At 38.5% G+C, this 24,244-nt stretch overlaps 1 protein-coding gene across 6 annotated transcripts in view; it reads right to left on the minus strand.

Annotated features, from left to right (window-relative positions):
* Nucleotides 1-6,503: 6,503 nt before the first annotated feature.
* cpne5b (copine Vb) overlaps nt 6,504-24,244 on the minus strand; it is a 131,286-nt gene continuing 113,545 nt past the window's right edge. For all 6 annotated transcript variants that reach the window (XM_044349232.1, XM_044349233.1, XM_044349230.1 and 3 more), the window contains 7 exons: nt 23,830-23,876; nt 21,975-22,156; nt 21,615-21,742; nt 19,737-19,839; nt 12,751-12,808; nt 12,015-12,088; nt 6,504-10,985 (listed from right to left, as the gene is read on the minus strand). In XM_044349232.1, the coding sequence (XP_044205167.1) occupies nt 10,794-10,985; nt 12,015-12,088; nt 12,751-12,808; nt 19,737-19,839; nt 21,615-21,742; nt 21,975-22,156; nt 23,830-23,876 (784 nt within the window). In that variant the 3' untranslated portion in view covers nt 6,504-10,793. The remainder of the gene's footprint in view (nt 10,986-12,014; nt 12,089-12,750; nt 12,809-19,736; nt 19,840-21,614; nt 21,743-21,974; nt 22,157-23,829; nt 23,877-24,244) is intronic.

Here is a 24,244-nt window from a genome sequence, read left to right on the forward strand (position 1 = left end):
AGCCAACTATTTTAATAACTGATTTATTGTTCTAAGTCATTTTTTAGGAATAACATGTCCAAATTCTCTGTAGCCCACTTCTCAAATGTGAATATTGTCTTGTTATTTCAGTCTTCTATGATAATAACCTAAATATTTTTGGGTTGTGGTCTATTGTTCAGGACAAAATAAGACATTTGAAGACATCATCTTGTGATGTGGGAAACAGTGATTTTCATTTTTCACCATAATCTGACATTGCATGGACATTGCATCCAGATTAATCGATAATGAAAATAATCTTTAGTTGTGGCCCTAATCATGAGTCCAGTTTTGCAGATTAATAAATAACATAGGGAGAATATTGATCAAAATTTGAATTCAATTTTTTTGAGTAAATTTTCTTTTCCTAGTTGTATCTTCTGCCACGATGAACAGACACAGACGCAGGCAAACGTCACCAGTCAATCCGGAAAACAGCATCAAAAAGTTTAACGAATAAACCAGCTTGTGTTTCCTGATGTCTTTCCACACTTCCACAAACTAGACAAACTAGTGTGTGAGTCTGCCCTGAGGCCCTCTCCATGTAGGTCATGCTGGATGTGCACTCACAGATTATGCATACTTACCAGGCGTCAAATTCACCTCAGCTAGTTCCTCCCACTGTGAGAAAGAAGCTGCATGAAACTCTTGAACTCCTCAGTTTATCACACAGAGTGCAGTCAGCTCCCCTGTAGAGGAGCTTCATATTGACCAACTGTGTCTGCACCTTCTTCCAGTCACTACCCAGGCGCTGTGGACAAACCTGTAAGTTCGCAGTTGCCACTGTCATAGTAAGTGTGAATGCGGATAGACAGTGACATCCTGGAGTTGCACTGAATGCAGTAATTCGTTCAGCTCTATGCGTCACTGAACTCCCTCAGGACTGCTAGGTCCCACTTATCCTCATGTGGTTTCCTGATCAAAAAAGATTTTCTTCTTTAGGGTGCATCAGTTGCATGTGTCATCTTCTTTTCATCCAGTTTTCCAAAAATAACATCTGAAACATGGGATCTTGTGATTTCATAAGACAACATTAAATAGCTGTAATGAAAATCATAAGGTTCAAGAATCTTTGCCAGTGGTGTACACACCTTGGACCCAATCAAAGACTCCAGGACACAGCAGCGATGATAAAAATCTTCAAGGAATGAGCCTTACAGTCTGTAATAGGCAGGCAGGATATCAATTACAGACTGGCAAAACAGAAAATCTGACAAATGACTGGGAGTGACTGTCATATGTGCTAAAATGTCCATCTATCCATCCATTTTCTTAAACTTCTTGGGGCTGAAAACTCACTGAGGACATCTAGAGGGAAGATGTGGCTGTAAGGATGAACAAGATTGATACACTGAGAAAAACAGAGGCAGAGGATCAGAAGATGCAGTCGGAGCAGGCGTCATCATGACAGGATTGACAGGAAGGTCCCAAAGCAGATCTGAATCCATTTTGAGTTTAAAAAAAAAAACTGCCCTGGGACAGATCGGGGCACCAAACAAGTCGCTTGTAGCAAAAACTGTCAGTACTCTCTCTTGATAATAAAAGCAACATCCCTCTAAAAATGATTAGCATGGGGATTTGTCACTTTATGCAATCATGTAAACAGTTTAATCAGACAATTGCTTTACTCACAGTGTTGGCTGCACTCTAATTATTGTATGCCCAGTGACTAACAGAATGAAGTGTTTCATCACTCGGTGAAACAAATTATAGGGAACATTTCTAAGTTATCAGCACATTTATTGTCTGAGTCATTGAAAGTAGGCACATCATAGCTTGATAAATGTGATCACAGGGATTTCATTGTCTACAGAAACACAAATGTAACTAAAGAAGGGAAGTGATCTGCTGGTGACAGTGTGTGTTGGCCACAAAAGTGCCAGTTTCTAAACACTAACACAAGCAGCCATGATGATGCAGGCATGTCACGGCCAACGAAAGCTGTGATCAGGTTGAGCAGTGAAGGCACTGAGGTTAAACTGGAATCAATACAATGGAGGAAATAAGTACTTTAAGTGTGTTTTAATAGATAAAACCCATTTTTAAAAATTGTTTACAGGACAGATAATCAATGAGATGGCTGGCTTCAGTACTTTTGGGGTATTTTGCAAGAAAGAGGAAATTCGAGATGAGCCTGTAAGTCGAAGGATGTCCGTCCAGCTGATTGACGATTGTATAGTGAAGTTACCTCTAATTAGTTGACAACCAAGAGACATTGATCGAGACATTTGTAGAGATTTTTACAGTCAGTGCTGTGAGGTTTTGGCTGTTAAGACTGTGTGTTTAGGGCTCAGTAAAGGTGTTCAGGGCTTAAATCAGCTGAACATCCCCCATATTGGGCCATCAATTGATGACTCCAGTGACTCCCAACTCATATGAGTGGTTTTTTGGCAGTAGTGAGATAATTGGTAGCATCCCAGCTGCTTCTGCCTTCATGATACCATCATAATCAAAAACAGGTTTATTGCCTTGTTGTTGTGGTGCATAACAATAAAAAAATAGAAGGTAAGAAAACATATAACTGTCACAGAAGTCAGGTGATCATAAATAATATAAATAAAATTTTACAATAAAAAATAAGTAAAAATTTATACCGAGTGAAAAGAGCTGTTAGATTTGAAAAAAAAAATTGTACAAGATAGTGACCGGTGTCAGTGTGAGAATCTGTAGACACAACAGCAGCCACTGAGTACAGCTACAGAACTGCTGCAGAGAGGTTAAAGGTCAACCTGCTATTCTGTGCCAAAGTACAAGTGTTGTTTGATAAACACACAGAGGGCAAAGAGCGAGACTGGGTGGCTTAAAATAGATGTGGCAAAATATTCGAGGTGTTAATTCCTGTGAAACTGTCATGAGTAGCCTGTGGGGAAACCTTTTAGAGGAATAAGGATATGTATAGTTGACAGTTACTGTTTTAAATTCATAATCTTCTTGTCTTTTTGAAATGATACACTTTTTGTTCTTTTCTGGTTTTTATCTTGTTACTGTACATATGCGAAAAAAGTGATGAAAACTGAAAGTACACTGTAGTGTCAAATCTACAGAGTAACTCCTGGAAAAGGTAGAAAGCGGAAAATCAATTAATATAAGTTTGGTCATTTTGCATTTGAGATTTATGTTAAGGAGTTATGTTTGGGAGGTTGATGGATGTGTAAAGCATTTACCTTCAGCACTGACATCCATGACCACCATCTGGTCTTAGTTGCAAAACTTATCAGTCCTTTACTTCATTTGGCACACAGACATCGTAGGAATAACAAATCCGCAGATCACTGGCAGTGAATGTTTTGCAGAATTATGACATTTAATACAAACTTTTTGCCTGATGTGTAGTTGGCATTTTGTTTCCTTAAAACATGTTTTGATAATGCAAGGCAGTGACATATCAGTTTAACTTTTTGTTCCTAAAAATTTGACACTGCTTTACTTTTTTTTAACCAGAGCTTGTTGTCTGGGAACTACTCTATGCCTCCAGTTTAAGAAAGTACATGGACATTTTGACAGGCAGGAGAAACGCACCAAAGGGCACTTGTGCAATAAAAAGATACTGTATTTGAGGAGGATCAGAAGAGAGTGCACCTTTTTATCTACTTTTTGTTTGGATAACCTTTTATACTCATTAGTTTCAAACTTTTTGTATTACTCTCTTGCCCTGTTAATACTGTAATGTTCAGTACCATTTCAAGCACAAAAAGGTACACCCTGAAACTTAATAAATCACTCATTTCCCCCACTATTACCTTGTTATTTCTTCATGACCCAGAAACTAAATATACCCCAGAAATCTCTGGAGTGTGTTCAAGTGTATCCCTTCCAGACAGTAAATTCCACTCGAAATGCACCCGGCAAAGCCCAGTTAAGTACAGAGCTTGGCTGGATGTTTAATGAGAAAACATATATCTTTAGAAATCTGATGAGATGATTACTTTCAGGATTGTTTAAATTACATTAAATGTATTTTTCAGTGGAGGACACACTCTGCCATGTTGAGAGTAGTGGTACTGCTGCTGTGAGAGGCTACTGTCAGCTAGAGTGAATGTAGTTTTTTTTTTAGAGTTTTTGGTTTGATTCGGTCTTATGACAGCTGTCACCCCTGCCACCCCCACCACACACTGCTGAGACAAGACATGTACAGAGGGCTTTATACAAACTGAATAATTTAAGAAGAACAAACTTTAAGTTGGAAAAGAAACTGAAGAAATTTCTAAGTTTCCTCCCACTCATCGTGGGGAGGAACTTGGAGGAAACTTGGAAATGCACCTCTTGCTTATTGTGTATTTACATAGCAACCTGTAAACACAAGACAGGAGAGTTACGGTGAAAAGTCATGCAATTAAGTTTAATGAGATGACATGAGATGAGATGGATGAAAGAGTGCCTTTTGTTTTCTTTCTGAAAAAGGGACTCCAATTACCACATTTTAAAAAACATTTTTACTTTTTATTGATCATATGAGTATGTGCATGTGTATTTGTGTTGAGAATATTTGCTTCAGCATGTTGTCTTGTAGATTATACATCATCCACATGTAAAAATGCATTATGTGCACATCAATGGATGGCCTGTTTTGAATGTCAAAGCATTGCAGTGATTCAATCCTTTGCTCTTTTTTTATTTGATAAAAAGTTTGTCTAGTATGGATCACTACACATCACTATGAGTAGCTGCAAGACCATAAAACTACCTGGAAACAGATTTAGGTAGTATGATAAAGGCAAACATAACCTTTCATTAGGAGATGTTTGCAAACATCCCTCACTACACCACTCAGCGATAATATTTTACAGAGGCAGTGGTTGTAAGATGCTCTTGAGCATTTTACACTGATTGTAATGACCTATCAGGATTTAAAAGAACAAAATCACTTCACAGCACTGTAGTAGTCTCATTATCCACCCCTTATTCTGATGGAGATGCTAAAATCAAGAACATATTTATCAAGAGCAAATGATCAAGAGGAATGTTTTGATTCTCAGTGGGCGTTGAAAATTTCCACTTTGTGTTACGGTCCCTCCACCACAGCTCATCACAGAATGACAGAGTTTTATACTAAAAAGTAAGGGTGTAACGGTACACAAAATTCACGATTCGGTATGTATCTCGGTTTTGGGGTCATACTACATTACAATTTTGATACAGCAGAAAAAAAAGAAAGGTAAAAAATAACATTTTGGTTCTTTATTTTGAAAAATGTAAAGATCCAACAACGGGTCATTGATCATAACTAAACAAAACATAACTTAACGAAATAGTTGAGAAAGAAAAGAAAAAGAAAACAACCTTTCTTTTTCTTGCAAGGAGTCAGGACACCTGCTGACAGCTGCTTTATGCTGATTTATGGTCTTAACTGTATATAAAGTAGTTCAAACTAGCTCCACCTCCAGCAGCTACAACAGTAACATGCTGCTTAGACATTGATGCTTCAGTATTAATAATATAATGGTGTCATATATAATAATATATCAGTCAGAGGGACCAAACCACTACTTTTACTTTAATATTTTAACTACAGTTTTCTCTCTCAGAACTGGTTCTTATTGAGTGCTGTCCTATCACTTCAGAAATCAAATGTTTTTGTTGTTGTTCTGAACGGCTTCACTCAAAGGTGGAGTGAAAAGCTGACCGTCAGGGGGACAGGGAGACGCAGTATTGTTTCACTACAGAGATAACGGAGCATATCTTAACAATGGTGTTGCACTCAGTCAGTATTATGAGTCTCGTGTTTGTTATTCTGATGGCAGCGACACTACAAGGTAACCAGGGTAACCAGGTTATCTTAGCTAAACCAGCTAACATACGAGCATGCTACAGCTAAGTGGTGCACCTGACCATTGTTTTAAGACAGACTTAAAAAATTGTGAACCCATCCTTTAAAACCAGTTTTATTAAGTGACAAGTTAGCCTTTGGTGGCTAACTCAACACTACCTGTATGCTACATTTCTGCATTCCCACACAATTATTTTGAATCAAAAACCTAATTTAATGCCCACTAAAAACAGGTATTAGTTAACATTTGTATGCTTTCATTTTTTGTTTGGATCAAGTTTAAATGTTTCAAGGAGAAAATCTGACTTCATCTGAGCTTTGAAAATGCGTAGGAAATCTCTCGTATCTCTTTTCAAACAAATTGCAAGAACACCATCATAGGAATACAATAAACCTCTGAATTACATAATACAGAAACTACTAACTGTATGTACTGACTTCTTCCAGGTGGTTCATTGATGATAAAAATACATTGTTGGATCCAACAACAGACTGGATGTTGTACATATTGTACTCTTCTTTTCTTGATGTTAAGGAACATTGATGTTAAACAAGAAATTATGCACACAGTACACTGAACAAAACTATCAGTTATGAATAACATGAAGATGTACGTAGAGTTTCCTTCAACCAGTAGCCTGACTACATTTTTAAACATGATGCTCTGCATTGCTGCTTTTAACTCACAAATTACAACAACAAGTATAACTCCAAGAACTTTTATAAAAGTAGTCGTTTTTTAATTAATTTTCATTTAAGGCAATCCAATACAAAGCATTTCACAACCCACCATGACAATAATCATGTACAATAAAAACCCGTTTAAAGGAAAGTAGGGAGTCATGCAAATCAGAAAATTTATGAAATATAAACAACAAAGATAAATTGTGGGATTAGACAAACATAAATAAATAAATAAATAAAAAGTGTTAACTGAAACATGCTAATTAGCTACAGTTTTTTAAGCACTGGTGAGACAAGAAATGTTTGGAGAACCAGGCACAAGAGAGAAAAAATAGCTAACAGTCCACAGAGCTTACTGCAATGTTTGGCACTGACATGCATGTAATCTGGTTGGGCTGGTTCCTATTTTACAGATGATGGCACTGTGTGTAAAACACTCTCATTGTGCCCCAAGAAAACATGCAGTTGATCCATAACACTGTTAATCAGAGCTTTGAGATGATGTCACCATGATGTCATAGACAGCAGGAGCGATGGCTTGTCATACAAACTCCAAAAATAAATAAATACATATCTTCAAAACAGTAATATTCCCAAAAATATATCAAACATATACAATAAGCACTCCTCTCAAAGGATAAAGTGCTATCGGGATTAATATGCAAATTTCTTGTTAAACACACTTTACATTCTAATGCAAGTCCACGCCCATTTAGCGTTTCACTGTTAACTGTTTCCTCACTACACACAAAGATTTACAAGCAAGTTGCTGTTTGCCATTTTGACCACCAGAAGCTAATTTTCTCTCCTCCACCTAAGAGCCATAATTATCCACCTGAACTGCTTTCCAATACAGGACTAAAGGAGATGGAGTGACTGCCTTTCACATCATTAAGGCCATTAGTTTGCTACATTAGACATTTGAATAGAACCTTTTGAGCTCCTGTCTCGCTTTGTTAGGTTAAAAGGAAAGGACACATTTTACAGTCTACTTGTTGCAGTGTTGTTTTTTTGTGTTTGTTTACACTCCACACCATTTAGGAGCTCATGGAAGATTAGGGTAGTAAACAAAACCTGAAATGAAGGGAAACTGAAATTATTAAACTTAGAAAACAGTGGCTGTTGTGAAAGAGTGACAAAAATGGCCAAAAGTTAAAGCAGGTTATGTCTATGTGATGCTAAAAAGACAAAGAAGGCCAAGAGTCTACAGCCATGCTAGTGGCTAATAAAGCCTGAAGCTAAATGTTAACGTAAGAATGCTAACATGCTCACAATGCCAATGTTAACATTTAGTAGGTAAGCTGACTATGTTCATTGTTGTAGTTAAGTATGCTAGCATGCTAACATTTGTTAATTAGCACTGAACACAAAGCACAGCTGAAGCTGATGGGAATGTCATTAGTTGTGCAAGTATTTGGTTATAAACTAACATATCTGACAAGTTTAAGTTTGGACCTGGTGATGGCGCTACAGGATGAATCAGGGAATCACCAAAATCGTGACATATCCATCCTCTGGGAACCCTGAATGTCTGAGCCAAATTTTGCAACAATCCATCCAATAGTTAGCATGGAGAAAAACTGAATAAACTGAAAGTGGAACATTTTTTCAGTAAGGTGTCCCATCCCTTTAAGTACAAAGCGTATGTAGAAAGGCTATTGATGTAGCTAAGGTACTACAAACAGTGAAAAATTATAAAAACTGGAAAAGAGACAATGTAACTGCAATATTAGCATAAAACACTTTGTCATTTGTCAGATGGCAGGAATGATGGGTGAGAGAGAGATTTCAGTGTTATATTGTGTTCTGTACTTAAAAAAAGTACAAAAACTCTCCTGTCCTTGTTATGGTTACATATAATCCTATGTATGTACCCTGCTAAAGTAAAACATGCCTACATTTAGATGGATCATTAAATGTCTTCACTTTTATGATCTTGTAAGGCAACTCATCATAGGCCTGTCAGGGATTGTTGTTGCATCATTGTGCAAGAATGCATTTCAAATTAAGCTTGCGTAACTGATGCGGTGAAATAGGATTTTCAGTGTGGAAGCCAGCTTGTTTTTGTTTCATTCTCTCCAAACTGACGTCACAGATGGTAGGAGGCTACGGAAAGCCAAACTAAGTTTAGCACAAAAAGGAAACCTCTTTACCCTGCGGTATACAGAGATAGTAAATGTGTTTACACATTACAGATTTACTTATGTATTGAATGTGATGAACCTAAATCTTGAAGCTCTGGAGCCAATTCCTGAACTACCTCCTATCAGAAACTTGTAATACACTGTAGGAAGGACAGAGCTCTCCGGGGACGAACTGTGATTATACTGACTCAAACTAGAAAGTCTATGAGGATGGAGGTTATGTGGCTGCTGATGCATGGCTGCTGGGGGGCTTATGGATTTCCATTGACATGGAAGTCTCAAGGTGTGTTTTGAATAGTGACAGGGCCGGATTAACCCTCTATTGGGCCTTGAGGCAAAAACAAGATGTGGGCCATTAATGTGGGCTATTAATCTCTGTCCTCCTCCAGTTTCCCACACCCATCTTAAATGATTCCCTGCCCCCAGGTTTGCTGTGTGCTTTTGATTATTCAATTAAACACACACTTATTTAAGGAAAATGTGGCATGTATGCATAATATATACTGAAATAAGAATGTTAAAGGTACCCTGTTGAGTTTTTGACCACTAGTTGTGCCATGGAGCCATGTCTTTCGAAGTGGGTCCCTGTTTTTATTGTGTCATTCAAATGTACGTGTATCCATACAAATGCATACAAGCACAATTTTACATTCTGCCTTTGAGTTCACGCTGTTCCACTGATTGACAGTTGGTGGCGGTAATGCGCCAAGAAACATAGTAATACACTTGCAAAGGCAAGTGAAGAAGATGATTGCTAGCTAGTAAACGATATATGACTTAAAACATTAAAAAGGCTTTATGAGGAAATGCATTTGTACATATTTGTAACACACAACTTGTTTTGGTGAGTAACACTTAAAATAAACATTACTTTTCTTTCTTCATAGGACACCTTTTTAACTCAATGTCCTTCTACAAGACAGGTCGTCATAAATAGGTCACAATCATTGCCTTAAGATCCTTATTATTTCTGTGTGTATAGTATGCATTTATGGTGCATGTTAACAAAAAAAAAAGGGGGGGGGGGGGAGTTAATTGAATTACTGCAAAGTAATTGCCACACAGTGAACCTGTATGCTCCAGGGCCAATGAGGATCTGGAGGATTTCCTTGTTTCTTCTGTTTCTGTTGTACTTATGTGGTAATCTGTATTTATTGTATGTTTCAAAACCAATCAACTTTTTATCTGTATTGAGTGAGAACTGTAAATATACCTGTAACAAACAATATATATGGTGATTGGCAGCTGCATTAAAAAGACATTTGACTAGAATGAATCAACTGGGCCCTTTTTTCAGGAATAATGAATAGCAGCACTCAAAATGATTAAATACAATTAACCTGGTAGTATCATCACACTTCTTGTATAGGTGTAGCGATAAGTTGTCTTGTGCTTTTTATATGCAATCTCTTAAAAATAATAGGTGACCATTTTAAAATAGATAAAGGTTATGTTGTTCTAAACATTTCTATCAAATGTTCATGCCACTCTGAATAACATTTGAGGATAAATATACTGGGATATGGGGAATTCAATTCTCATACAACATGCTCTTATAAACATTTACTTAATAAAGAAGAGAAGAGGTGACACCTCATGGTATGAAAAGCCTGATTAATGTTAGTAACTGTAAACTACACACCTGTATTTTTCCATCGTAACTGATGCATGATCAGATACGGAGATAATCCCCAAATATAAAAACTAATTCCAGAAGGGAAAAGGTGCCTAAAAAATATCACTGTATTAGGCCACACCAATGACTGACGAGCAAGGCTTAGGTCAAAGTTCACATGTCCTGATACACTTATAGAAACAACCACAGACAGGCACAAGTTTTAACCACAACATGACCTTTTTGAACCAACCTGCTGTCAAATTAGATGTGAAACAGTCACTGCCTCAGTGTTGATTGAAAGCATTTCACCAACAAGTCCTGGAAACAAGAGGTTGCAGCCTCTTTTCAAGAGAAACCAAATGAATATATCACAGAAAAAACAAACAAAAAAATAAACAAAATGCTGCTCCAATAGTCACTAGAATTCAACACCCATTTCCTGGTGCGTCATCTCCTGCTTGCACCAAAAAACAGGAGGTAGAGAGTTCCCACTGGACTCTGAGTGGCTGCTGCATGCTGTCAGTCCTCAGTGAAAAGCGAATGGGGGAGAGTGATCAGATCAGATCTGTGTGTGGTGGTGTGTGTGTCCGGGTGGTGTGTAAGGAGGCGGCGCTGGGTTGGGTTTGATCCCCCGGCTCTTCATGTAAGAGATGAACTGGTCAGGGATCTCTGCTAGCACGTCTTTAGCGAGCCGCGCCATGCTTAACACGTGGTTACCTGTCCGGTCCATATAATCTCTGAAGGGAACAAACTGAGTAAGAAGAGAAGAAACTGTGTTACAGAAATGCATATTAAAGGTAGCAACTGCATGCTCATGTGGATAAAGATTGATGTGATTTGACAAATAATCCAAACTATTAAACTTGTTCATTTTATACACATACAAAATGCTGCATGGAACTTGAGACCTTGAGAGATTTTGGACTAATGTTGTAGTGATTCATGAAAAGCTCAGAATATGTTTTGACAATGTACACAAGTAGGTTTTGGGAGCAGAGTGGTATACTGAGGGCTTATGATTAAGCCCCCATGTTAGTCAACATTTGCCAGGTCCTACCAGCTTTAGGCTGCTGATCTGTCACTAATCCTGGCTTCCCTTAGGAGGGATAGTAAATGAGCATTAGTGAAAAGCAACATTTCCTACTGTAGTTTGAAAGAAGTAGATTTTTTTTTTGGTCTTTTGTTATTTGACATATTACACCATCCTTTGCTGATGCTATGATTCATTCACTTACTCTTAAAATTTTTGACACGACAGAAAGTTGATAGTTCTATGAATAAGACACAAGGTTTCCAGGAGTGACACATACTATAAAACTTTTAAGTGTGCTTGTCTCCATGGGAATTCACAAGAAACACACAGATGCCCCAATCTGTTAAGAGTTTTGAATGCTGACAGATGGTGTTCTGTCAGAAACAGTCATTTATGTGGCAGAGCAGCTGAGATAACAGTATGAGTGTAAAATACTAATGTAAAAATGTGACATACTATAGTACATACTGTAAATCAATGGAAGCACTGTGGCCAAGAAATATGTGATCCATATCTGGTGGCCAAAGACTGAGCAGGTCTGATAAATATTTATTTTGAGTGTATTATCTACCTTCACTAAGCTGGACTTCTTATAACTTCAAGATTTCTGATTTATTCTCAGAATTCAGTGATCTCGGAGCCTGTGCTGGTTTTGCTGCTCCTGGTCTATATACTGTATCTGGTCTGGTCTCTGCAGCATCCACAGCAAATACAGTTAGTGTCTTTCATGCTGCAAAAGGCAGTCACCTGAACAATGTCTCTCTCTGCCAGTTTCCCTCGGGAAGAGATCCTGATGTCATCACCATCCAGCTCCACCATAGCTGGAAGACATAAGTTCACACACACATACACGCATGCATGCACACATACACAGTGTGAGAACTAAGCAAGGAAAGCCACCCTTAGCACAGTGACAAGGTCGATTTACTACTACCAAGATTCAGTTATCATACATCATATTAATGACGTACCTTTTTGCTTTAGCGTCAGTAAAAGAGAGAGGGTGTTGAGCTGTACAGCTGTAATCTCTTTATTGCATGTCTCATCAACTAATAAGTCCTTTTATTATAGTCTCTGTCATTTAGAATCATCCGTACAAAACACTGCAAACCCAGCAATTAACCCCAGCCATTTCTTCTATAATTATGCCTGCGTCCACCTACGATTTCCATTCTCTACCGACTCAGATGAGTTTGTGCAGTAATTTTCTCTCAGGTATTTCTCTGAATTAGTGCCAGGGAGGTTTGTGCTGGATATAACAGTAAGAGTTGTATACATTTGTAATGTCAATTGCTTTCTCATGTTTTAAGCTGTTTAACAGACTTGATTAATATAGATGATAAAAACATCAGGCTGTAATGCTGCTGAGGTCCTAGAAGATGTTTTCTTTACTGCTACATCTTGCATGCGCCTGATATATACAGTTGTAAGGAGATTTAATCATTTCATCCATGCAGCAGTTAGAACATTAAATCCACCGTACCGTCAAATTCAGCTTGACCCACTCCAACTATGATGATGGACATAGGAAGCTTGGCACCCTGCAGAGAAATAAAATAGGAACAATCAAAAAAATGTCTTCCTAAAGAACATCGTGCACATATAAGCCTTTGTTTCATTCAACAGGGGGGAAAGAAGCTTGTCCACGCTCCCACTGACCTGTAGTGCTCATTACTGTATCTGATCCTACAGTAGTTACATGCTCACCCACGTACGTTACAGCCACTCTAATGCCCTGTATCACTGTATTAACTAGCTGAATGACCTTTAAGTCAGAAAAGGCTTTGAAAGAGAGAAAAATAGGGCGAGTTAGAGGGCAAGACAGTGAGATGCTAATTTGAAGTTTCAATAGTCTTTTTGTCTCTGCTCAAAATAAGCATTCTTTATCCCAAATGTTTTATGTCCTTGAATCCAATTTTTCTGTCGTGTGAATGCTCCCCGGCTCTTATCTGGGGTTGACACTCTGTGTTTGCTCACTAAATACTGGTTATCAGGCTGGGGAGAGGAGATTAAATTCACTGACAACACTCACAGCGTCTCCTGATATACGGGTCAGCAGTATCAGTAGTGAAGCTGTTTTGATAGCCAAAAACCAATCTAACGATAGCACACAAATATATGATCACATATATCCCTAGAACTCCCAGCCTTGTGAACGAAATGCTGACCTGCAAAAAGAAATGTGTCTTGACATGATAAATCCTAAGCAGCTAGTTCAGGCTAAAAAGGAAACATTGGTCCACAGGGAGGGAAAATGTGATGAATGTGTTGGCAGAAACCTTGATAAGGTCTCACATGGCAGGGGATGGATGGTGGCATTTGTGAGCTGGGAGAGGAGGGAGGGAGAGGAGGTGCCAACTTCAGTTAGCACAGCGACCATCCTCAGTCACCTGCCCAGCCACTCCCAAGCCACACCTCAAGTCAGAGAACACTGCTGCTAGTCTCCCCACTGTTCACTGTCTCCAAGCAAAAACAAAAACTAGATTGAAAATTTGTCAATACAAACAAATGATAAGTGAAACTCATATTTATGCAACACATAGGGCTGGCTGATATTTTATATTATGGTGTATTTACTTAGGAATGAAATTTAAAATCAGGTATTAAAGTATTTGCTTTATATGTCTGAAGACTTGGAACACAATTCATTGCACCAAACATCAATTATGATATTTTACATGTAATTTAGCATATATTTGCCATGTTGGGGTATATATTACAACAAAAAAATATTTTCTTATTAATGATATTGATTTCAGCCGTATCACCTCAGCCTTTTACCTTGCAAGGCAGCTGGATTGGCAAGATCACAACATCATGCAAGAATCCATCTTGTCAGGCTTCAAGTTGTCAAGTTATGCAAGTTATGTCCAAACCACCAGTGATTCGGACCAATCAGCATCCTATGAGGATTCTCACGTGATCTGAATCCAGCTGCCTTACAAGGTAAGACAGTGATAGACGGTGATAGGTGGTTCATCAAATCATTTGCCAAGTATTTTTTGAAAGTGCCTGCCCTTTTCCAAACAGTTTCCAAAGATGACTTCTCAGATGGTTCTGTGTAACAAACCATCTAATGAGTCAGGTTACCCAGCCTTAGAAACACATTTAAAAAGACCCAAAAAAAAGCACATAAAAGTACATATGTCCTGTATGTTGTATCTGAATTGCCACAATTTACAGGACATGGAAACAAACAATGCAAGCAAATCAGTGTATTTATCCTCTAAAACTGTTCTACATCTACATTTATTATAACGTTTACAATTCATATCAAAACAAGATCATGAAGATCATCATCAACAGCTGTACTAGCTGCTCTGTGAGGTTCTACTTAGGCACAGCGTTGCTTTGAAATAAATGCTAATGCCAGCCTGCTAACATGCTGAGTGACAATGTTAACATGCTGACATGATCACCATCTTAGTTAAGCGTGTTAGCATGCTAACATTTGCTAATTAGTGCTAAACACAAAACACACCTGAAGCTGATGGGAAAGTCATTCGTTTCACTGGTATTCAGTCAGAAACCAAAGCATTGGAAACTTTTAAATTTGTCCTGGTTATGACGCTAGATGAAAGCTCAGGGAATCACCAAAGTTATTACAATTTATCCTGAAGGGGAACATAAATGTGTGTACCAAATGTCACAGCAATTCATCCGATAGTTGTTGAGACATTTCACTCAAAAAAAAAACCTGGTGGAGCAACTGACCTACTGACAGAACTACATTGCTAAAAAGCAAAGGGATCAAACCCAACCTGATTTTTAGCATAGCTAAAAATCAAAAGGTTTTGATATTTATCGCTCTGATATTTGATATTGCTCTCTGATGGGCCATAGTAGTCTGTTGTTGTAGTTTCCAGACATACTGTATGGCAACATAAATGCTCAGTACAAAAGCTGCTATTATGAGTTTTCTACCTTAATCTATTTTCTGAGTTTTCTACCGTCACATATTTTCATAAAGCAGTAATAACAAGTGCATTTTTATCTCTGGCACAAAACAAATGTACTGTGGCAAATCAGGCAACCTCTTTTGCCACAGGGATGAGAGCGGTTTCTGTCGACACCACCTCAGCTGCAGCACATCAATGCGATTATCAGTGTTCAAACTTAACTCCTGTCAGTGCCTGTCCTCCCACACACATGTACACTCCAACACTTGCACACTCAGACAAATGTGTGTGTGCGTAGCCTGAGACATTAGAACACATCAGAACATGAAATGCCACCAAAAATAACCAGGCAATCTACCATGCCTCACTTTTACCGTCCTCCTGTCACCCTGACTGGCAGCCGAGATCCAGTCTAATGAGACAACAAAACAAAGTCAATCAGCACTCATTACTCCAACAGCTCACTCCGGATGTGCCACTTAAATCAAAATGTCATGCATGGGCATGCTTTGATGGGTGTGACTCTTCCTTTTGACATGGAGGTTACCTGAGTCACGACTATAAAATTCACCAATAAATACAGTCCTTCACAATAGAACAGAGTACAGTACTATCCTTCACATCTCGTATTGAAATGGGCATAAAGGTTTTTAATGTACTGTAAGTAATAGCCATTTACTTTACTATCTAAGCTCCCATTGAATTTATCCATAATAATCTAGATTTTATTCCCATTAGTTTAGGTTGAGTTTCTTTACCTGCACTTGTTTTTATTTTAAAATCCATACTAACGTTAAATAAATTCTTAGTGTTCAACTTAATTTTAATAACTTTAGTCTTGTATAATTTTAATCATATTTCTGTTACAACAAAAAAGCACATACCTCTGCCAAGACAGCACAGTTCTTTAAATTTGTTAATATAACAGAAAATGTGAAGAATGTTTTAACTTTTGCAACTGAAGCACACTGAAATACATTTTGGTGGAGGTGATAACCAGTTAAACAGTAATTACCAATAAACGTATTGTATTTAGTCACACATGGTCAGAGGGCCCTGCCAAACCTTATTCATGTGGTCAAAATGTCAAAACAGAGACAATAAAACCTTTATGAGAGCGGGACCAGCTGCTGTTGGTGACTCACTGTTGTTTGGTGAAATTATTCAACTGTTGTTTAAATAATGACAACTTCATGTTTGTTTGAGTAAATACCATTCAAAAATAAGCCAATATAGAAAAATTCACCGCTTTGTGCTAAACCCCTCCCTCAAACATTGATTGTTCAATCATAGATAAGCAACCGTAACTATATATAATATATAATAGACACTATAGTTTACTCAATAGTGAGCAACAAATCACTAGTCATTGTCATTTTGCGTCATCACTGTCAGCTGTAGAGTCTCACAATAGTAATTCTTGCATCTATAAAATGGGATGCATTGTAATTGTAATATACGTTCCATGGACACTACTGTTTTTTGCTCCATTGTTGAATTTTTGAGGGCACTACATAGAGGATAAATTTATACACTCACAATTTGGACACTCCAATAAAACGGCAGAAGGTAAATATAGAGGACTATATAGTAAATAGAGAATGATTTCAGACAGTGCCACCATTTTCAACCAGCTCATGAGCTTTGCTTGTCAGCAAAATCAATGGCAGCTGCCTAGAAATGTGAAGCCTATTCTTGTAAACACATTGGACACATTGGAAACTTGACAGGGATAACAACAGCAACTACGGGGGCAGGGCTCAGCAAGTGCAGCTTGTACAATATGCTTAATTTATGACCTTGAAGAATGTAAAATTGTAGAAACACGATGTAAGAAGTATTATTACTGAACTTTGCAACCTGGAGGAATCACATTTGAGAACACTGAATAGTTTATACAAATGTGTAGGTGTAACCTGTTGTAGTCAAGGAGAGGACTGTACTTGTTACCCAGTTAAAACCCAAATAATGTCTGTAAAATCTAGTGGCTGATCAAACAGCACCCATATTTTCATAAATGTATCTGTTTTTTAAAGTTCTGTTCAACGCTTTTTTCTGCACCAAAGACTCGCTTTCACATCACCAGGTATCCAGTTACCTCTCAACAAAGTCTTGAATCCAATATAAAAGGTAGTGAAGTGCTCTTGGTGGGTCTTGGCACTAATTAAGATATGAAGCACAAATGACTGACAGTTAACAAGTAGAAGATAAGAGGGGAAAGAAATCAAAGGCAGCAAAGGATTTTGTTAGAAGCCCCTTTTACACAGCCTGTTCAAGATGGGAATGTTGCGCCGTTATTCCGCCTCGCTGTTCTGTATAAAAGGTAAGAAAACATAATGGGGGGGCATTGTTGTTCCGCCATTGAGCCAGCAGCGGAGGTTGTCACATTGCCGGGTTGACACCAGTGTAAAAGGGATCACACACACTAGACGCTGACACTGTTGTGTTACACATCACGCCTCTGATTGTGGAACGCCAGCATGCTATCTAAAATCACAGACAGGGGTGGCATTATGCCGGTTTTGTTTGGTTCAGTGTAAAAAAGCAAAGCTGGCATATTTACGGCAATATTGTGCGATCTCTGTATAAAAGGAGCCATGGAGTGAATGTAGTGACAGAAGTATGGAGAGAGCAGATGAAGACAAAGAGATTTAGATCTGTGAGAGGGGAAGAGATGGAAATAGAAAGCAAAAGTCTTTGTGAGCGAGGGAGTCTCACGGTTCCACAGAGAGGAAGAAAATGAGGCAGCGAAGGGACCCAGGCCATGAGCAGAGAAGGGGGGATGCTGTGTGATTGGCATGTGGATTTCTGTAGTATAGCAGGTTCTGTTGTGACTTATAAACTCCAACTCCCCCACACTCTTGACACACATAGGTCCATGTTACTGGAAAAATGTGCCCAACCTGCCCTGCCATATGTCTGCAACTCAACCAAAATGCACAAAAACACCAGCATGCACGAATGTAAACTGACTCCAATGTTCATTCTCAACATACAGAGTTGTGCACATTAACACTCTCCCTTCTTCTCACTGGGTTTCTCGCTCTTTCTTGAAGACACCTTCCAACACGAATAAGTATGAGGAAAGACTTGTATAACCTCAGCAGTGTGTCCTCCCTTGCTCCGAGATCCGTGGAGAGCAAAAAGGGAAAGCGGTGGAAGCGGCAAGCATCAGTAGACAGTCAAAGCAGAGGCAGTGAGATAGAGCAGCAGGCAAGATCTTAAAAGGAAGGTGTGGCTGTTCTAATGTTTTGACTAACAGTCGCAAATTCCCTTTAAATCCAGTCTGCTGGGTGTTCTGTGCCTGCGGCGGGCTGCGGAGGAGGAGGAGGGGAGAAAAAAAGGACGAGACCAAGGGAGAGGAAAGGAATAGGAAACCAACCACCTACTATTTAAAGCCAGGAAAAAAGGAGTTAGGACAAGTTTTGGGGAATGCTCTGAGGAGTAAAACACTATATTGTGTTTTTTATTTATAGAAGCCGTAACATATTTTCAAGAAGTTTTTCAAATGCTGTATTTCATGAATATTCTCAGTGCTGCTTTAATGGGAGTTTGTGTTTTACATGGCAGAAGTAGAACACATTTGTACTTTAAGGACAATATTATTCATTCAAAACATACTGTATGTACCTTTTTCTTAGAACAAAAATACTATTTGGGTGTTGAGCTACTTTGGTGTAGTTGTCAGGTCAATAATAAAATCAAGTTACACAAATTTTATCATTCACATTCTCTAACAAAAATCTTTATAAGTGCTGACAGTAAAATAGACACACATCTGCTGGATTCGTCTTTTCAAATGTTAGCATTTCCTGCTTTTCTCTGTTTTACATCACTGTTAATTCCATATATTTGGGGTTTCAGACAAAAAAAGCTATTTACAGATGTCACCTTGGGCTGTGTGAGATGCATTAAAAAAAAGTTAGAATTTTTTGGGAGAAACACTTATTCACTTTCTTGCAGAGAGTTAGATGAGATGTTTGATATCACTTTTATGCTGTGTATATGCTGTGTGGTAAATATGAAGCTTAACTTAGTACAAATACCCAAAACAGGAGGAAACAGCTAGCCTGCATGTCTCAGATATAACAGATAACTCAGTGAGCTGTAGAGGTGCTGGTAGGCAGATTTTGTTATGAAACAGAGTAGTTGTGTGAACATCCACAAAACCTCAGTGGGACAGGTGCTTGATATAAAAATTAAACTAGTGCTCCTTGTATCTAGGCAGATTTTGTCACCTTTGGACAGAGCCAGGCTAGCTGTTCTCAGTCTTTATGCTAAGCTAAGCTAACCTGGCTGTAGCTTACATAAGAGTGGTATCAATCTTCTCATCTAACTCTCCGCAAGACAGTGTAGAAGCATATTTCCTAAAATGTCGAACTGTTCCTTTGTTTGACTAAGTGATAAATAGATAATGTAAAAAAATAACTTAGAGATTAACTGATAATGATCTGTAGTTACCCCCTTTCTGTTTGCTAGCCTTTTTGTATTTCAGTTAAAGCCCTTCACTTCAAATCATTTTCTTCTAGTTAATACCAGATGAGACTGGGCATGGTGTCCCCATCCTTACATTAACAATGGCCTCTTTGGTCTGGGCCATGTCGGAAATGACGCCGTCTGTGATGATGAGGAGCACAAAGTACTGAGAGCCATCCTGCACTGCCGCTGCATACCTACATATACACACAGATACAGGCAGAACATTAGAGGATGCTTTATAATCTGTTTGATATAAAGGATTCATTGATGGGTTTAGGTAAACACTGATGTAGAATAGAAATCCATGAGAATAAATGTCTTATCATGCACTCTCACCACATGCAAATTCAATAAAGTGTCATTGTCAGATGCCTCAGAAGTGTGCACTGATTAATCAGTCCAAACAATCATTTTCAAAACAAAGCTGGTTTATACTGTTTGATTCACAGATTAGCGCCTTTGTAAAAATCTCTTCTTACTTGAGTTCACCCATTCAAATGCTAAATACCAACTGGTTGTGTATTCTTGCAGCTGTGGCGTCCTGCAGCAGTGTGAAAAGTGTTTTATCAGAATGACATTTTTAATTACAGCAGAGCGCTGGTGCAATCAGATGGAGAATTGTTAGGATATGGACCAACAAATGAGACGATGAGGGAGGTAGTGACAGTGAGAGATGGAGGTGGGTTTTCGGGGGCACAAGAATCCACTCAGATCATCTCACATTTTGCATATTTTTTATGTGTTGTTACCTGCGAGTGATATGTCAGGCCCCTTTGTCATTTGTTCCATCAGCTAAATCCTCTACTCTTCTGATAGCTGTCAGCTGATCTAAATTCATATTCAAGCATGTCGCATGCTGTTTATTGTGTCTGGCAGGACAGATATTGTCAACTTACTGGGTCAGAAAACCAGTGGCACAGGAAAAGCCAACCAAGGCCAGCAGTCAAAAATGTTTATGTTAGTGTTGTTTTATTTTCGATAACCGGAATGTTATATAAGATCAGTGAGAATCTCAATCTGTATGCCAACACCGTGTGACACAAAAACAGATTCATTCTGAATTGTTGACAATAAGCAGATCCATCATATCATTGTCTGCAGGTCTTTTGAAAAGTTTTGAACAATGGCTCTTGCTCTCTGCATATAAATACCTTTTTATAAAAATTTGTAAGGAAATCTGTGTGGGTTTCACTGTCTTATCATTGTGTTTTTAGTATTTGGATCAAAATATGAATAATGTATAAATCGTAATGAAAGAACCACAAGCAGGGAAAGTTACCACAAGAGGAACATCCACAGGGATGAAACATAATTTACTGATACTGATGAATATAAATTAGGAATCCAAAAGTTGTATTTTGAATATGCATGTAAAAATTTTGAAAGGTCTATGCATTTCCAGGTCTATATCTTTTATTCTGGGACTGTACTGGAATATCTTTGCATGATTTACAGTTCAAAAAACTCCTTATTTATCTCGCGCTGGCCCTATGCAGCCTTACTAAAATGTCAACTCCTCAAATACAATCCAAACAACACATGGAACAACAAAGACTACAGAATCGATGGCCGTTTGTGGGCATGCATTTACAGTCTGGCATCATTTTGATGGAGAAGAGGTAACTTTGCAAACAGAGCGTTCAGAGCAGGCTGATGCCTGGACTTTGGCATTCAGGGAGCATTTATACACACATTCACCTCAAGTTTTGGACCTTTGACTATGTTTAACATAGACATCAGACATCATAAGAGTACATAAATGATAGAAAATCACAAAAAGCATCATATGTCCCTTATGAGACTATGTTTCCTCCTTATATGCTTTATCAATAAACTTGACAAATGTAAGGTGAAAAATGTGTCTGTACAGATCTTACATTTAGTAAAAGAGCAGCTCCTTGTATTTCCTACGTTACCACTATAGTGGGGCAAAAAAGAAGCTATTAACCAGCTTGCATTGTTCTCTCACCTGGCAACATGGTTCACTACAGGAGCAAAGTTGGTTGGCCCGTACAGCTGTACTGTCTTCAGACTCTGGTGGTATGCCTCTAAGATGCCCTCTATACCGTTACAGTAAGGGTTTTCCATGTTTCCATTCTGAAGAGGCAAGAGTCAGACAGCAAATCAATTTCATGGACCTGGTTACTACAGCTATTAAAGAAGCTCCATGGTCAAGTACACTTTCAAAAACAGACATAATTTATGTATTAGAAATAAAAACCAGTTTTGTGATTGTAAAAATTGGAAATGACATAAAATAGCCTCAGGTTATTCTGAGAAATCTGAACTGATTAATTAAAAAAGTGAAATGAGGTGAGGTTGACTTCACCAGCGGAAATTCGTGTGACACCCGTCCATCAGGGGGCAGTTTGGCTCCAAAGCCGAGAGCAGGAAACATCTTGTCGCTGTCATAGTCCTGAATGATCTCCCCAACAGCCTTCAGGGCCATGGCGTAGGCGTTCAGCTGGTAGGGGTTCATGTAGTGCAGCGAAGTGGACTGGGAGGGGTTACCTGTAGACCAATCAATCAATCAATCGTGAGGTGTATGGGGTGTGAGGATATGACTTATACAATGTAAGATACTGTGCTTGTGCACATTCTTTGCAGTGACATGAAATTAAAAAGCATTTTTGTTCACTGCAGCCATGGATCATAATTAACATGATTCCTGTCAGATAGAGCTGTCATGTTTTGTCCTTAGAGATGATGGATCATAACTTTTAATTCAAACGTTTGTGACACCATCAATGGCACTCTGTTAACAAACTGGGGGGGGGGGGGGGGGGGGGGGGGGGGGGGCAATGTGAGACTTGAATACTCAAATTAAATGAGCATTTAAAGGGTTTGTCAGTAACTGCGACCTTCTACTACATCCCCAATGTAATAACACGTCATGAAATCATTCAGTATTAACAGGCCAGCTGGGATACTTTGAATGTGTTTCAGAAAATATTGTTGTCATTGCATCCCATGAAGTTGTAGGTGACATGTACATCAGGATTACTGGCACCTGCTATCTGATAGCAGAAATCCTGCTGCATTCCTGGTCAGGCTTTGTACTCACAAGAGTAATACAAATCATCTCATCTGGAGTCCTTAGTGTAACAACAAAATGTATGTCAGTCACCTTGACCAACGCCAGGGTTTGAAATTGACTGTGCGCTAAGTTGCATATTTACTGTCGCTATGCCTGTCAAGCTGTTCATTCTCACACGACACATATACAGTTAGCAATGATAATTGTGGCTGATTTATCACTCAAAATTCTCACAGATTTTTAGCCATGTTAGTGGCATGGCTCTGGGGATGGCAATGCTGGTCTCGGTCAACTATTGAAATATTGTACAGACATTCATGGTACTTAGAGGATGAAACTTACTAACTTTGGTGAACCCCTTACTTTCTGTACTGCCAAAAGAGTCAGTAGCAGATTTTGTTAACCGTAGCTACCTAGCTAATTAAGCTAACATTTGTTCCTAAATCCAAGAAAGAGCTGGACAGAGCTACTTAAGTTGTCTTAACTCAACAGTGTAATGTGCAGTTTCCACCTGTCATAACACACATGTAGTTCTATTTTAACAAAGTTTTAAGTTTTGTGAATGAATATCTCTTGCCAAAATGCACATTGGGAGTTGTAGTTAACTTCTCACCAAGCGTTTTTATGTGCACAGGCTTGTAACTTCTTTGACTTTTTGTCAAAGAACAAAACTAACACACTCTATGCACAAAACTTGACAGATGTAGCTTAGCAACTTGGTTACAGTTGCTAAGCTATGATTGGATAATCAAAGAGCTGTTCCTTGCGAATAAATCTTTTAGAGTGTTGTATTCAGGCAAAATTAATGATGTAAGTTGTTTAATGAGACTTAAGTGTGGTCTTCTCACATGCTGAGAAGTCGTTATGTTGAACTGAGGGTTTCATTCCATTTGCTTAATTTAATTTTTGCTAAAACACCCGCTATAACCTTTATTTAGAGTGTATTGACAGAACATTTAGGGAGAGGAGCTACCCAGGAAAGGCTATCACTTATAGGTGACAATGTGTATACAGTATGTGTACCTGTCTGCTTGTGTGTATGTTTGTGTGATTGATTCTGAAATGGGACATGCTGTAGTAAAAGAGCATCACTATCTATTCTTGCCCCCCTTCCCTACACATACACTTTGGTGTAAGTATCACTCACCATTAGATGCTGTGAAATCGATGGCCACGGTGAAATTGATCTGCGTCCTAGAAGGGGGAGGGAGAGGAGGACATGAAAAAAAAACCGACAGAGACCAGCCAGGAATAACAACACGCCAAGCCTCATTAAATTCCATTGCTCTCACAACCGCCACACACACACACACACACACACACACAATGTCTGTCCCAATGTAAAAAGATGATCCCTAAAACATCATCCACAAAATATAGTAATTATTTCTTATGATGATAAAGTTACAAACAGATCAATATTTAATATTCTCATTGCCATTTCTTGTCTTTTTCATCTGCATTAAAACACAAAGTGTAGTCGCTCAGTTGTCAAATAAGATGTAAGTGATTACTCCACTCTGTTTATCTGACTTTCACTTCCTTGAGGAGGAGCAGGAGGA

This window comes from Thunnus albacares, chromosome 4, assembly GCF_914725855.1.
Source record: "Thunnus albacares chromosome 4, fThuAlb1.1, whole genome shotgun sequence".
Taxonomy (NCBI): Eukaryota; Metazoa; Chordata; class Actinopteri; order Scombriformes; family Scombridae; genus Thunnus; species Thunnus albacares.